The following is a 15225-nucleotide window of genomic DNA, read 5'->3' as shown; positions in this document are numbered from 1 at the left end:
ATGGCTAACAATGCTCATTCATGGTTAGGTGCTTTAGGCTACTTGGAAACCCCCTCGAACTTACCAAGTCATGTTCTTTGTTCAGATTCTCCGAATTTACCCAAGTGCATATTTCTCCCTGTGCCCTCCTGCTTGTTTGTGACGGCTAGAACTTCTATCGCCAGCGTAGTTCACTGGTAGTACAGAGCCAAATGATAGAGTTCCGTACTAAGGGGCGCCTGGCTGGAACAGTCTCTCGTTTATACTTCTAATCGGCATGGCGGTAATCTGCCACCCGACCTCTTGGCACGATCTATGCCGCGCCTTGATTTATTAGTGTAATACATGGATCGCCGTGTGGAAAACTTCACTGGCGCTTGGGTCAAGAAACCAACGCTACCACCTGCCACACGCAGCCCCACAAGCTCAATGTAAGTCAACCTACCTGCCTTTATCCATTGCACGAGGCGCCTCGTAAAGTCTCCCTTCTCCATCTACAGATGCTACTGTGCTTGATTCCATCACCTTGGATCTGTCCTCGCTCATCTTGTTGATGTGGCCTTGAAAGCAAGATCCCCGTTTGATTCAATTACTGTATTCAAATTTCAAAGGGAGTCCCCTGTATTCAGATCACCCTACAAAACTTGCCTTGGCCGACCCTAAAACAACCTTGCTTCGTCATCGGAACACTCCAACAACTTCGACCGCGTCTCCAATTGCTCCCCTCTTGGCAAAATTCAGAGAGAATCGGCATAAAACACTCCCTGTGTTGCAATTGTCATAGCGTATATTTCACCTCACTTGGAAGTTGTGCTTTCGCAGTCACAAACAACACCAAACATCCTATTGCTCTTTGGTTATATCCGTCTTCCTCCCGGCTCTTATTCGTTCTGGAATAAGATGGACCCAGAACCACACAGCCAGACACAGGCATTCCCGCCTTCTACCCGAGGAGACACTACGAAACACGATGGCAAGCCAAATGATTCCGAACGATCAGTTCCATCTGGAACCGGTATTGCCGGCCAGAGAATTCCTGACGGCAGCACTGAGCTCTCATCGCAAGCAGTAAAACCCTTCGACATCTTCAAAGACGTGTATGGAGTTAGTCGTACACCAGGCTCCCCAAGCTCAGATACTGAGAGCCAGCATCGACCCATCACGTCTCCTCTTACTCATCCCAATGGTGTCTCTATGTTTCCAGGCCTATCGGTTACGGAGCAGGAAGCCATGTCTCGACAAGCTTTTGCTCAAGCCGAAGACAACATTGTTGCCGATAGTGACGAATACAGTTCCATAGGCGATGCTGGATCCGATGCCGGATACGGGAGTGACAATATGAGCACTGCAAGTACATCCATCGGGTCGTCTGTTCGGGACTATATGTTTGAGAATGGTCGTCGCTACCATAGCTTCCGGGCCGGTGCCTACAACTTCCCCAACGACGACATAGAACAAGAGAGGGAGGACATGAAACATGCAATGGTGAGACTTCTCTCGGGTCAGAAGTTACATTTTGCGCCAATAGACGAAAATCCGCAAAACATACTTGATATTGGAACTGGCACAGGAATCTGGGCAATCGAAAGTAAGGTCAATTCTCTTTTCATTTTCGTCTCAGCAACTAATAGTACAATAGTGGGAGAACAATACCCCAGTGCTCATGTTCTAGGCATCGATTTATCACCCATCCAACCGACATGGTTGCCACCCAATGTTCACTTCATGGTTGATGATGTTGAGTCTCCTTGGCTTCATCCTCAGAATCATTTTGACTATGTACACTCTCGGCACACGGTTCAGGGGATCAAAGACTGGCCTCAACTTTTTAGTAATGCTCTCCAGTAAGTATCAACTCTGTTAGAGCCAGATCCTTGGATTGTACTTACACGAAGTCAGGCATATCAAGCCTGGAGGCTGGATGGAGCTCCAAGAAATTCATCATTACCCCCACCACGCAAGAACAGGAGACGCTGTCCCGCCACGCGAGCACCCAGTCGCACAGTATTGGACATATATTAATGAGGGGTTAGCACAGCTTGGAGTCGACTTTCCCGCAGCAGCAGGAGGTAAACTGGCTACGAAAATGCAGGCAGCTGGCTTCGTGAACGTCACGGAACGGGTATTCCATGTGCCTCTTGGGACTTGGCCCAAAAATCAAGTGCTTAAGACTGTCGGACTGTACTGGCGCACTATACTGACGGATGGCTTACAAGCAATCGCATTGGGTCCCATGTCAAGGGGCATGGGCTGGAGCCGCGAGCAGATTGAGGTGTTTCTTGTCGATGTGCGAAGGGCGTATAGCGACCATACGGCCCTTTTGTATATGCCTATGCACATTGTCTATGGGCAAAAGCCATACTAAATCGTCGAACGGAATCAGAGCACACAAACGAATCAAAGTCGCTTCGCGTTCAAAGAATTTACAAGGACGTACCAAGCCGACAGCCCTATTCTGATGCTGCCACGGGTCGCATGGTATCGTGTGGCCGCTAGAGATGCGAGATGGAATGGAGGCGGACGCTATGCTATCTACCCGATAGAACCGGTCATGGTCTTGGCTGTCTATGGCCAAGTCTCACTGGGAAAAGAGAGCTAGCGCTGGGTATTTGGCCTCGACATCTGATTAATCAACCTTTGCCATCATACAGGGACATCAACTTGCACAACAACTGAGGCCGAAAAGACTGATCATCCACAGCAAATGCAGCCCGTTGGACAGATACTCCGGACGAGCCTCATACTGAAAAGTGGAAAGGAAGGTCCATGGTGCGCTGAGACGGAAGGGTCCTTGATAGCAGCCCTCATCAACGCTGAAGAAGGGACTTTCGACAAGGAATCGCTTCTTTTGGGACATACACTGGATCAAAGTCCCGCTTGCATACCAGAGGAGAAAAGATTCAGCCAAGACGTGCGATTATTAGCGAACAAAACTGCACGACCAAAAAGCTTCGCGAAAGACGCTTGGTGTTTTCGACGGAGGATGACGGCTCGTAGTAGATTTACTTATGCAGCCAAGCTTCGTGCCACCGGCACCAATACTTCTTAGCTTCCGGGCTAGCTTGTGGAGAACTAGGAACATATTTTTAATCTAACCAAACCTGTGTTATCGTAACTACGCACCCCAGCAGCTGATGTACTGTAGAGCTCTCAGGTCATGTCTCGACTCGACCTTCAGGGATTAAAATCACAGCTTGCAGCACACACACACCAATCATGACGACTTTGGAATCAGCGCGGAATTCGGGCTTTACGCACTCTTGCCACATGTTCCACTGGCGCTTTGAGGAATGATGGTGGTGCGGGTGGGTAGACTTGCTCATGCCGCCTATGTCTTGAGCAGAACAGCTCACGGATCCTCGCTACCTTGTTTGTACCCGCATTGGTCATGATGGTAGTCTAAGGTCTAGAGTCAATTTGGGACCATGATGGACAACAATGATGTATAAAACCGCGCATCCCCACGTCGCTTTGCAACAAGGACTAGGGAGCACGACCATTTCACTTGTTCAACATGGCTGAATCACACATTTCGTCATATTCGCAAAGCCCGCAAAGCCTGGACACATCTCTCATGGTGCAGCTAGCTAGGAAGATTACTGAAGAGACGGAAAAACTCGATGGGTATTTCAAGGCTAATGGTCTTCAGGACTTGGGTTTCGATGTCAATGCCCCTGGAGATCTCCCCAAGTTGCCGGATGATATACAGAGAAGTCGCATGGAGATCTCCTCTGCAACCAAACAGCTCGAGCTTCTTGTTCGGGGACCCAGAGAAACTGTCAGATGGGGTATATGGAGTGTAAGCCTGCCGCCTGTGCATTGGCCTCAGTACTAACACAAAAAGTATCTTGACACCTTGAGCCTCCAAATACTGAACAGCTATGGAATTCGTGAGCCCGCCAATTCTGATTTTGTCTTCATATCTAATCCTGCATAGCCAATCTCGTACCTCTGGAGGGAACTATTGCTTTGGCGGAACTCCAAAGCAAGACTGGACTGGACCGCATAAACCTGGCTCGCGCTCTTCGTCATGCTATGACAAATAAGATTTTCCAAGAGCCGGCATCAGGGTTCATAGCACACACTGCCGCGTCAAAGATGCTTGCTCAGGACGCCAGTCTCCAAGCCTGGGTAGGGTTGAATGGAGAGGATTTCCTACCAGCTGGGGCTCATACCTTGGAAGCTCTTCGTGCCGACCCAGAAGCGACCTCACTCACACGGACCGGCTTCAACCATGCATGGGGGACGGTGGATAAAGAACCAATGTTTGCAACATTCGGCAAAGACCCTCCCAGAGGAAAGCGATTTGCAGCGGCTATGGCAAGCTTGACAGGCGGCGAGGGCTATGAGGTTCGCTACCTCGTCGATAACTACGACTTTTCCGAAATCAATAACAACAAAGGCACATTGGTGGACGTCGGTGGCAGTCATGGCTTCGTGTGCGTCGATCTTGCCAAGAAATGGGATAAAATGAAATTTGTGGTACAAGATTTAGCAAAGACAATCAGCAGCGCCCCAGAGCCGATATGCGCAGATGAAGAGGTAGCTCAACGCATATCTCTTCAGGTCCATGACTTCTTTACTGAGCAGCCAGTCAAGGATGCCGATGGTGAGATTGACAGAATTTACTCCTTGAGTTCCCCCTTGCTGACGCAACCAAGTGTACTACTTCCGCTGGATACTTCATAACTACTCAACCCCATATGCCGTCAAGATCCTCAAAAACTTAGTCCCAGCTCTCAAACCGGGTGCGCGTGTCATCATCAACGACCATTGTCTCCGTGAGCCGGGGGTTGAAAACCACTGGGATGAAAAAGTCATGCGGAGTATGGATCTGTTGATGTTGACCTTGTTGAATGCACAAGAGCGGACAGAAAAGGAGTTGAAGAACTCTTTAGGGCTGCCGATGAGCGCTTCGTCTTCAAGGTAAGTCACCCGAATCGCTTCGCCTCTGACTGTTGTGTATACTGATATGTCTTTTATAGGGTGTAAGCAGGCCTGAGGGATGTAGGATGAGCATTATCGAGGCAGTTTGGCAGCCTTGAATGGCAATGACGTGTTTGAGCAGCAACGATTTTCGACGAAGGAGATGGTGATAAAGACATTAGTGCACAGGAATGATATAGGTCAAGGGATGTAAAGAGGGACTGCCTGGATCCCCGAATGTTTGGTACTGAATGATAGACTCGGGAATCCGCGAATAGTTGGATTACCAACTTTGGAGTAGCTTTCATGTAGTCAAATAATAGCCAGTTCTTATACAAAGGCGTAATTGGTTTAGTGGTAAAATTCTCCGTTGCCATTCGAGCAGCGTCGGGGAGCCCTGGGTTCGATTCCCAGATTACGCATTTCTTTTTCTTCTCTTTTTGAAGCCCCTTGTCATACCTTTATTTGAATTATCTTTTGGTTCTTTTCGCCATGTCTGTTTTGCTTGGATTAATCTGATTGTGGTGGTGCTGATGAGTCAATCACTTCTTCGGTCAGCGGTCAGGGGTCGCACTTGCCTCGACGCAGAGTGAAAAGACGCCGTTATGATCTTCTCTCAGCATGCTAAAAACAACTAATTAAAGGCTCTTCTAAGGTAAAGTCGAATAAGGTTACCTAAATGTATCTTAAAGTCACCCAAACTGTCGCTTATAATTGCAGTCTTCGCCTTCTGACCTTCTAGCCCTATAACGATAACAGCATAAGGCCACGACTAATTAAACAAAGAATTGCCCAGAACTTTGTGTGTTATGCAACTATAATACAAACTGTAAAGGACTCGCTGCATATTATGTCTAAACCCTCAAAAACCAGTTCCCCGTCTGTTGCTTCCCATTCTCAAATCACGCAAAGGAAATCTAGAGCTTTCTTCAGCATATATAAACTCAAAATCCCCACTGCCTCTGTTACCAATCCTACAACATTGCTCATTTATCCTCGTCTCCGAACCCACCTCGTCTAGCAATCTCTCTGGCTAGCTCGGCCACTGTTCTTTCACTCAAGACTTCAAAGACCGAGACCTCGACACCGCAGTTGGTGACGACCCAGTTTCGGACACCAACGGCAACCAGTGAGTCAACGCCGTAGACATTGGGAGGCTTCCCAGTGTCAATTTCCTCAGGAAGCATGTTCATCGCCTTGGCAAGCATGATAGAAAGACCAGTGGTGACTATCTCCGCAGCTACATCTGTGCTGGAGCAGCATGAAAGAAGGGACTTCAAATCAAAGTCATTTGAAGCATCAACCACTTTCAAGTCGGGGTTTGAGGTGTCAACCAGGTTGAGGTAGCTATAGAGAGCAGTACGAGACCAGTATGGGTCAGCTGGTTGATTCTGTCTAACAAGACCACCAGAGCCAATGCCCATAATAACGCGACCAGGCATGGGAGTTCCGGGTGAAATCTCAGCAGTGATCGCGTGCGTGATCATGGTAAGAAAATCTTCGTGACGGATACCATAGAACCCACTGGCTCGAAGAATATCAAGAATCTCCTCATCATCTGCAAGCATTCCTGCACCGAGAACAGGCCCGAGATCGATGGACACGGCGTGCTTTCCCTCGAGGCGGAGGTTGAGGGCGAGGGCATCTTCAAAACAGTTACCTGCAGCGTAGTTGGCTTGGCCACGGCTACCAATAACTCCCGCAGAGCTGGCAAGGAAGATGAAGAAGGGGTCCTCTGAGTTTGCCGATATCGCTCGAACTAGATTATCTGAACCGACAGTTTTTGGTCTGATTGCCTTGGTCCAGTCAGAGTATGCCATGTTTGAGAAAATTGAATCTTTGATAGTCGCGGCACACTGAAAGACCCCCTTAATCGGTGGCATTTCTTGACATATCTCTTCCTTGATTACCTTCGTGAGAGCTTCGGCATCGCAGAGATCAGCCTTGTATACCCGAGAGTCAATACCTTTATCGCAGAGGTCTTTAAAAAAGCGCTGAGACGCTTCAGAAGAGGTACCGGTCCGTGATAGAAAGGCAATGTGCCGAGCACCATTTTTGACCAATAATTCGCAGATACTACGACCAAGGCCGCCCAAACCGCCTGCAAGGAGGTAGGTATCAGTACCCGACAAGGCTTGATGCAACGGCTTGATAGTCTTCTTGATAGCCATATCAACCTGAGGCGTGGCATCAGGGCCTCCGGTGATAGAAACGAGCCCAAAAAAGGGATTCTTCTCGATGAGTCCGAACGCTTCCTTGATCCTGTTGATGTCGATGTTGATCATTGGCTCAGGAAGTGGTAGGTCATTCCCCAAATCATCAGAGCTACTCTCAACCAGTCTACTGAGCTCATTAACCAGCTCCGCCACGTAGTCTGCATCATACTTCAACATATTTTGCAAGTCAAAGTTGACGAGCGAAACATCAGAAGACAAAACGTGAACAGGTGGAGGACTTGGCAATCTGCAGGAAAATTGTACGACAATACCTCCTGTAAGAAGTCAGTGAATATGCAGTTATAGGAGAAAAACTGAACATACCTCGGCGAACGCACTTGAAATTGTCTTCGATATGTCTCTGTGTAGCGTTGTAGACGAGATCAACCCCGTGTCCCGAACGATTACAGACAACTGTAGTAAAGAGATCCGAGTCGGCGTGGACAATGTTTGCCTTCTTTACGCCGGACTCTTCCAGAAATGCTCGTTGTTTGTCCGAATTTGGTCCCATAACGGTCACAAACACCTCGGCAGAGAGTGCAAAGGCTACTATAATAGCAGCCATCCCGACTCCGCTTGCTCCAGCATGAATAAGAACTGACTTTCCTGGACCAAGTCTTCCAACCTTATCAAAACAATGAAAAGCTCTAACGAAATGGCTAAAGGAAAGACGAGATGACCACTTTGACACAAAGCGACTGTCTATGTTGACATTACTTTGAACGGAGCCACTAGTCACAAGACCGCTCACAAGATCACCCGTCATGAATCCAGAAACGTTGCGGCCAATTCGGCCGATGCGGCCACATATTTCAGACCCAACCTCAGATTCCAAGGTTTTGCCCATGGCAGTCTCCAAGTCGATGAAGTCGAGAGGTGCGCTTTCGAATATAACTTCAACTTCCCCAGGCTGAGGAGCATATCTAGTTCCAGCAGTAAATACCAAGCTATCATCTGTGAGGCCGGGTTGCGAGACATGAAGCTTCAGATGACGTGGGTAGCTGTGGAATGATACCTTGGTGACCTCGCTAGAAATGCCATTCTCAACAACATCATTCAGCGGTCCAATAGGGACGAGGCGGGGGACGCAAATCACGCCGTTTCTCTCAGCATACTCCAGTTCACGTGGACCAGAGCCTTGGTCTGATACGAATGCTTGAAGGAAGATCTTGTTGACATTTTGAACAACCGATGAGGAATTCAGAGGTGTGCTCATACTCAAGTCAAATGTCACAAATGTTTTCAGGGGCTCTTCTGACATGAGTGTGCGCGCAAGAGCGATGACGGGAGCTCCTTTCGGATTCATCGGGCCATGTGGGCCTGCGGGAAGATCCAGAGAATTCCCTTCACTACCTGATGAACACTATGGAAAGCGTTGAACTCTGTCTCAGTTCAGTTGTAGACGCATGCACCTGCATTGGATCCTGCTGAAAAGTCGAGAAGAGAGATGACGATCTTGTTCTTCAGTCTTGAGGGATCGCTTAAGACTTCGTTGAGTTGCATGGTGCGCATTTGCACGCTAGATTGGCGCTCCATGATAAGCTTTCCCGCAAGCCATTGCGTCTCTGAAGGAGGATTGTCGGGCAGCAGGATGGCAACATCGGGGACAGATAGCCAATCTTCAGCTAGGTTCTTGCGATTCACCCGAAGTTTGATCTCCACTTTCTTACCATCAACTTCGTTGTAATCATGTGAGATGGTCTCATCGAGGTCGGGGTTTCCATCCGGGCAGTTTTCCATGATATAGCCGGGGCGTTTCAAGTGAGAACTGAGCTTGGCGATGTCGATTTCACTTCGAGAACAAACAAGAATCAGGTCGTAGTCAGGGAGAGGCTCTGAACCATCTACAGGTCTTTTCTCGATGAAAGGCTCGGCAGCAGTTCCTGCAAAAACGGACGCAATATCAAAAATTCTGTCGTCAGGGCTAGCCTCAGCTAAAGTGTAACGAGAAAGCCAAGGTCTTTGGCCCTCGGGGCTGGTCAAAGCACTGACAATCTTCTGTGTGGTGTCAGATGTACCGCCAACTTGGAGAATAGAAAGTCCTGGCAGCTTATGTGCGAGCCTTTTGACAAAATCCTCGACATTTTCTGTCCTTGAGCAAGTGATGTCTTCCATCCACGAGACCTGAGTGCATAGAGTGCGGTTATTTGGAAGAAACCCGTCCCCTTCTCGGGATGATCCAGAGATGCCAGTGAAACGGAGACCACGGATTATAACTGATGGTTGTTCCCAGCCAGACTGGGCCATGGAGATATCTGCGCTTGCGTCGCGAACACCAACTCGAGTGGCGGTAGAGTAACCATCAAATTCCTTGTTGATGTCACTGGAAACCTTTGCCGAAACAAAAATGCTCTCAATGAAAGATGGGACCATAGGTTCACTCTCGATAGCGAAGGGTGTTTGAAACATGGAATCTAGAGTTGCAGGATGAATTAGATGATCATACTCGAACTTTGCAGGCATCTTGGAGCGCGTGTCAGGAATGCGTATCTTGGTGACGCACGCGCCCTTGCTCTTGCGTATGTGGATGATATTCTGAAAAAGAGAACCATAATTCATACCCACAATGTCAAGAAGCTCATAGAGTTGTCGAGGTACAACTGGTTCCAGGCAGGACCCTTTGAGCAACTCGTACTCTTCGCGATGTTTCTGAAAGGCAATCTTCCATTGCCCACGCATATATCGCACCTCGATACGGCCAGTAGCGTTCTGTTCCCAAGAAGATTTCAATTGCTTCGAATAGATGCAAAAGTCAAAAGCAGCACCTTGCAAACTGTGAACAGACGTGCAAGATACACTCTTGAAGTTCATGGCCATTTCCAGTCCATGTGCTGTGGTTGGTACGATCATAGCTCTTTCGATACGCATGTTGATGATTTCATATCCAAGGACGTTCTCTTGGCCCTTGGTGGCCTGGTAGGCGCCTTGGAGGGCCATGGCGATCATACCAGCAGCAGGGTAGATGATCGTCTTTTGTATCTGATGGTCTTGGATCCAGGGGTTCTCGGCAATGCGGAGAAAACCCCGCCAACGAGGTTCGAAGGAGATAGCATCACCTGTGGGAGCACCGATCAGATCTTGACGAGGAAACTCTCTGAATCGTGTTGCTTCACCAAGATGAGACTCGTGCCAATAAGATCTAGTGTGATTCCACGGGTAAGGTGGAAGATCAGCTAGAGATTTAAGGGGTATCTGATAGGACCCTCGAGTGACAACCTTTTCCATGCTGAATTTACACCCACATTCCCAGAGCTCGGCCATAGTACCTAGGAGCGACATTGCGCCATGGACCTTTCGGTCAAGGATAGTGCTATATCTGGGCGGAGTCGGAAAGCCAAAGAATGTTATTATATCGAGAACTGGCGAGCGCAGAGTTGAACTAGGGCTTAGCTCAACAATGATATCTGGGGACTTGTCGGACGGAAGCTGCAGCATAGTGCTTATAGCTGACATGAACACGACAGGGGACACCAAGTTCAAAGTCCAGTACTTGTTGTTAAGCTCGTGCCCGTCAATTTCCTCTCCAGTGACGGAAGAGAACATTGTAACCGATTTCCGGTGCTGACGCGGATTAATCAATCTCAAAGCAGACTTGTACTCTTTCTCAATCTTAAGCATGTCCGAGGAATGATAGGCAACCTTGACGGGAAGAATGCGACAGAAGATACCTTTCGCAGAAAGTTCCCTGAAGGCACCCTCGATATTTTCCTTCCTGCCAGATAATGTCAGGGACCGAGGACCATTCACACAAGCAACTTCGCAAGGGTACGTCTTGTCATCATAACTTTCGTCAAGATCAAGAACGGAAAGGCCAACCACCATCATGGAGCCCTGTGTGCGAGTGTGTTCAATGGCAAGGGACGAAGCAACGAGTCCGCGATAATAAGCAACCTCCCAAGCTTCTTCCTTGGTGAGAGCACCCGATGCGTACGCTGCTGCGATTTCCCCAGAGGAGTGCCCAATGACATAATTAGGAGCGACATGAAATGAATCCAAGAGGTCAACGAGAGCCATCTGAATAGCTGTAGTCGCGGGTTGCGAGATTCTTGAGTCAGATATTCGAGTCTCGGCCTCGTCTTTGAGAATTTCCTCGAGGAGGTCGAATTCACTGGCGAGTTTGTTCTTCATGTATCGAGAACCGGCTTCCAATGCATCGTGGAACGCTTCGAAGGGGAGAAGATCTTTACCCATCTGCGCAAATTGAGCGCCCTGGCCACAAAAAAGAAAGCATATATTGGGCTGCTTGTTCTTTGATGTTCTTTTGAATAAGGATTCGTCAATGTTCTGAAGTTTGACGATCAGGTCCTCTCGAGACTTCGCGACCACGGCATGCTTCCATTCAAGGTTGGATCGGCGAGAGCCAAGTGTGTAGGCATAATTGTGCAAAAAGGCTGTGTCGTCTTCCCCCTGTGACTCCAAGTAAGGGATGTGTGATTCCATAATGCGCCGCACACCCAATTTGTCGTGGGACGAGAAGACAAAAAGCTGAGGCTCGAACGATGCCTTGGTATTGGATGTTCTGCGGGAAGAGGTGATCGCCTCAAAAGAGTTGTGGTTCCCCCTAAGTCCACGCGCTGACAGATAACGAGGCGCCTCGTCCATGATAACATGGGCGTTTGTGCCTCCGAAACCGAAGCAGTTGACACTGACACGGCGTAAGCCACAGACAGGCCAGTCGAGTAGTTCGGTTGGTACCTACGACTGTCAGCGATAGTTGAGTGCAGTAAGATGCTCCTACAAACCTTGACCTTCCACTCTTTGAAGTCAATGTCAGGATTGGGCTTCTCGAAATTGATATTGGGTGGGATTTTGGCATGTTCTAGAGTCAGAACGCCCTTGATGAGGCCTGCTACACCGGCGGCGCCTTCGAGATGGCCAATGTTGGGCTTGATCGAGCCGACGACAATGGGATTATCGATGTCGCGAACAGTGCAAAGTGACTCTGAAATAGCTTTTAGTTCGCGCCAATCTCCAGCTTTAGTTCCCGTGCCGTGGCACTCAACATAACCTGTTTGACTGAAGTCAAGGCCGGCAGACTCGTAAACAGAGTTAATGTTGGCGACTTGGGCCTCCTTGCTGGGAAGGGTAATGCCTTTGACTATTAGTATTGCTGCTATGAAGCAAATAGTAACCACCCTACCTGTCGTATGACCGTCCTGGTTGACTTTTGTTGCTCGAATAACTGCACGAATTGTATCGTTATCGCGAATGGCATCTGATAAACGCTTCATGACAACAACACCGATACCCTCGCCTCTACCATAACCATTGGCTCGAGAGTCGAAAGTGAAGCATTTACCATGAGGGCTTAGGAAATTTAGAGCTGTCATAGGCATCATAGTATTGGGCGTAAGAATCATACCAGCCCCAGCGGCAATCGCCTACAAACTCGTCAGCATCCACGCACGAATTGAAAATGGTGGATATTACACCTACAAGTGACGTCTCTTTTGCCCGAAGGCTCTGTGAGGCAAGGTGAACAGACACAAGACTGCCACTGCAGCCTGTATCAATAGTCATGCTGGGGCCGTGAAGGTTGAAGAAGTGCGAGATTCGATTTGCCATAATGGCAATGCCGTTTCCAGTAGCAGCGTACTGAGGCTGCCAATCCGGATCTCGGAGACAGACTTGCTCGTAGTCTAGCAGAATTAGCAAGGAATTTCACCAAATATCAGATATACTTACCTTTGACAAAAGAACCGACATACACAGCCGCATCGCTGCCATCGATATCTTCTTTGCGGATTCCCGCTAAAGTTCCATCGTCAGTTTCGGCCAGCATAGCTTAGGTACCTTGATAGACTAACCATTTTCAAGTGCCTCATATGAAGCTTCAAGGAGAATTCGTTGTTGTGGATCGATAGCTTTGGCATCTTCCGCCGAAATCGAGAAGAACTAGAGGAAAGAGCAACGTTAACCGAGTAACTATAGCAACTACGAGCCACAGGACCAAAACTTACGGAAGCATCAAAAGAAGCAAAATTGCCCTTGATGAAATGAGCTCCACGGAAAGAAATCTGCTCAAGTCATATCATTCAGCCATGTTATCTCGACCAGAAGTATGTTGTTGTTCACTTACACTACCCTGTCGATCACTGCTGGGATGATAGTACCCGTCGATGTTGAGACGGTCCTTGGGGAACTCAGACCACTGAGACTCTCCACGCTCCAGAACTTTCCATAGTTCTTCTGGGGAAGAGGCATCGCCAGGGAATCGCAGACCAATGCCTACGATGGCAATGTCGTTCTCCATGACGCCCAAAGCACACCTCCGAAAGTCAATGCAAAACAAGACGGCAGCAAAATATTACTTTATCGTCTCTTTCCTTCAGAAATATCCAGAATGAATCAAGATAGGACGCAGCGGTAAGGGTTTCGTTGGTAGCAAAAGTGGCTCTTGTAAAGAAGAGGAAAGGAAAGACAATTCCAGCAGGTCGATTCTGAGATTTCAAGACTATGAGAATAACTGGATACCCTAGTGAACCACTGACCGTCGGTCTGCCAGTGATAGAGGATATATTGCCAGTGTCCGCAATGCCAAGAATCGGTAAGGAGTTTAGAGTTGGTGCGAGAAGTCGAGGTAGGTACTTAACACTGGCAGACAGATACTGAGGTCTTATCAGAATTTCACTCGGATGATAATGAAGCAATGAGAGAGAAAGAAGAACCTGGGAATTATTAGGTTCAAAAGATCCTTTTAGTGATAATAACTAGATATTATCTATCCTTGTGTTTGTGGCCAGAATGAAAGAAAGGGGGCGGGAGTTCATATTTGGCTCTTTCCATGGATCAAACTGTAGCAACCGGGCCTATATAATCGCCTTGTTGAACTATGTTTCAAGAAGTAAATAGGGCCGATGCCGTCATCGATGCTTTGCGCCCCATGGCTTAGGGCTGCCCGTGTTATAGTCGGTGTGAACCATTTGAAGGCATCTTCTTGATGCCAAGAACTGCAGGAAAGCTTAGATCAAAGATGATCATCCTGCTGTTCTTTGTATAGAATCTTATGATGGTGGGAAAACTGATTGCCAGGATCTTCTGTCGACGGCAGCTTGCTCTGGATGGAGGCTTACTGCAATATCCCGTCAAGTCTAGAAGGCATCGTACCTCTTTTAAATCGGTCTAGAAGCTTTACCGCCCTTTCAGATGAACCTTATACTCCTTTCCGCAAAGTTCTATTTATTTGACGCGCCGCCTTGCCTGTCAAGCTTTGTTCTGATGCTGAACAGGGCATATCTAGAGCAGCATGTGGGAAAGGAACGGATTAGATGCATAGTCAAGGATTGTTCCAGATAGAATGTTCAAGACAAAGAAGCAAATTATACATTACCTTTATCTATAAGAGTGTAGTGCGACACCTGAAATCCACGGGCATTGGAACTAGCTTAGTGTTCATTGGGTTTCGAAGCACAGACATGAAAACAGGAGTAATGCCAACAAGTCGTAAGGAAGGGCAACTTCTACGATGATCTTGGCATACAAACTTCCATAACTATAGCGAAGCTTTTGACAATCATCAGGCTGCAGATGAACACAGAGGAGGAAACTGATACTAACTAGCTTTTTAACGACTAAGTAATGATACTGGAGGATGATAGCAGGCCACGCTCTGGTCCATCGTTCCAAGAGGAGAGTTCGCTGCAAACATAGCTCGAATAGTCATTTTTTCTTCATCTGGGCTTCAGCGGTGAGAAATGATCTCTCACGAAGGTAGTTCGCAAGAAATGCAGCTGCATATCTGACAGCATGGCTCTGAACCACTTCGGATGGACTAAGCTGATGCAAGATGACATACGTGTGAAAGGCCAACATAAACTGGAAACAGGCTGGTAAGATCAATCAGCGCACCAACGAAAATCGATTGGGTGTCCCATTATTACATACGGGAAGCTTACTGTTCCGCAACGGCTACATGAGGTATGCCATGCCATGCATGGAAGACCGACTGGGGAATAGCCGTTGGTAGCCTCCCGAAGCAGGGACCGCACTACGTCAGATGGGAGCGTCCCCATAATGGGAACAACAAGATGATAGGCTATAGTCATATCTTTTGTCGCAATTTCCGAGTAGAGTTTAAGTTGCGGGAGACTACCATACTTCAATA

The 15225-nt window shown here is 48.1% G+C and overlaps 3 protein-coding genes and 1 non-coding gene across 4 annotated transcripts; 3 read left to right on the top strand and 1 right to left on the bottom strand.

Moving 5' to 3' along the window:
• The first annotated feature begins 448 nt into the window (after nt 1–448).
• On the top strand, nt 449–2712 carry FOXG_03053 (uncharacterized protein). The gene is made up of 3 exons (XM_018380562.1): nt 449–1567; nt 1619–1823; nt 1879–2712. The coding sequence occupies exons 1-3, from the start codon at nt 880–882 to the stop codon at nt 2342–2344; spliced, it is 1359 nt and encodes a 452-aa protein (XP_018236854.1). The 5' UTR covers nt 449–879; the 3' UTR covers nt 2345–2712.
• A 166-nt stretch (nt 2713–2878) lies between these two features.
• Nucleotides 2879–5265, top strand: FOXG_03052 (uncharacterized protein). Its single transcript, XM_018380561.1, has 5 exons — nt 2879–3778; nt 3824–3869; nt 3917–4588; nt 4641–4905; nt 4965–5265. Exons 1-5 carry the CDS (start codon nt 3494–3496, stop codon nt 4969–4971), a joined length of 1275 nt encoding a protein of 424 aa, XP_018236853.1. The 5' UTR covers nt 2879–3493; the 3' UTR covers nt 4972–5265.
• Nucleotides 5246–5327, top strand: FOXG_18463. Its single transcript has one exon. It is a non-coding gene; the product is annotated as a tRNA-Gly (tRNA).
• A 564-nt stretch (nt 5328–5891) lies between these two features.
• Nucleotides 5892–13374, bottom strand: FOXG_03051 (uncharacterized protein; the record flags this gene model as incomplete). Its single annotated transcript, XM_018380560.1, has 10 exons — nt 5892–7396; nt 7446–8474; nt 8534–11816; nt 11864–12213; nt 12262–12502; nt 12558–12760; nt 12807–12872; nt 12929–13016; nt 13082–13138; nt 13201–13374. 10 exons carry the CDS (start codon nt 13372–13374, stop codon nt 5892–5894), a joined length of 6996 nt encoding a protein of 2331 aa, XP_018236852.1.
• Nucleotides 13375–15225: the final 1851 nt, after the last annotated feature.

Source organism: Fusarium oxysporum, chromosome 8 (genome assembly GCF_000149955.1).
Source record: "Fusarium oxysporum f. sp. lycopersici 4287 chromosome 8, whole genome shotgun sequence".
NCBI classification, from domain to species: Eukaryota; Fungi; Ascomycota; class Sordariomycetes; order Hypocreales; family Nectriaceae; genus Fusarium; species Fusarium oxysporum.
The sequence above is the reverse complement of the archived record's forward strand: the minus strand, read 5'-3'. Positions and strand labels throughout refer to the sequence as shown.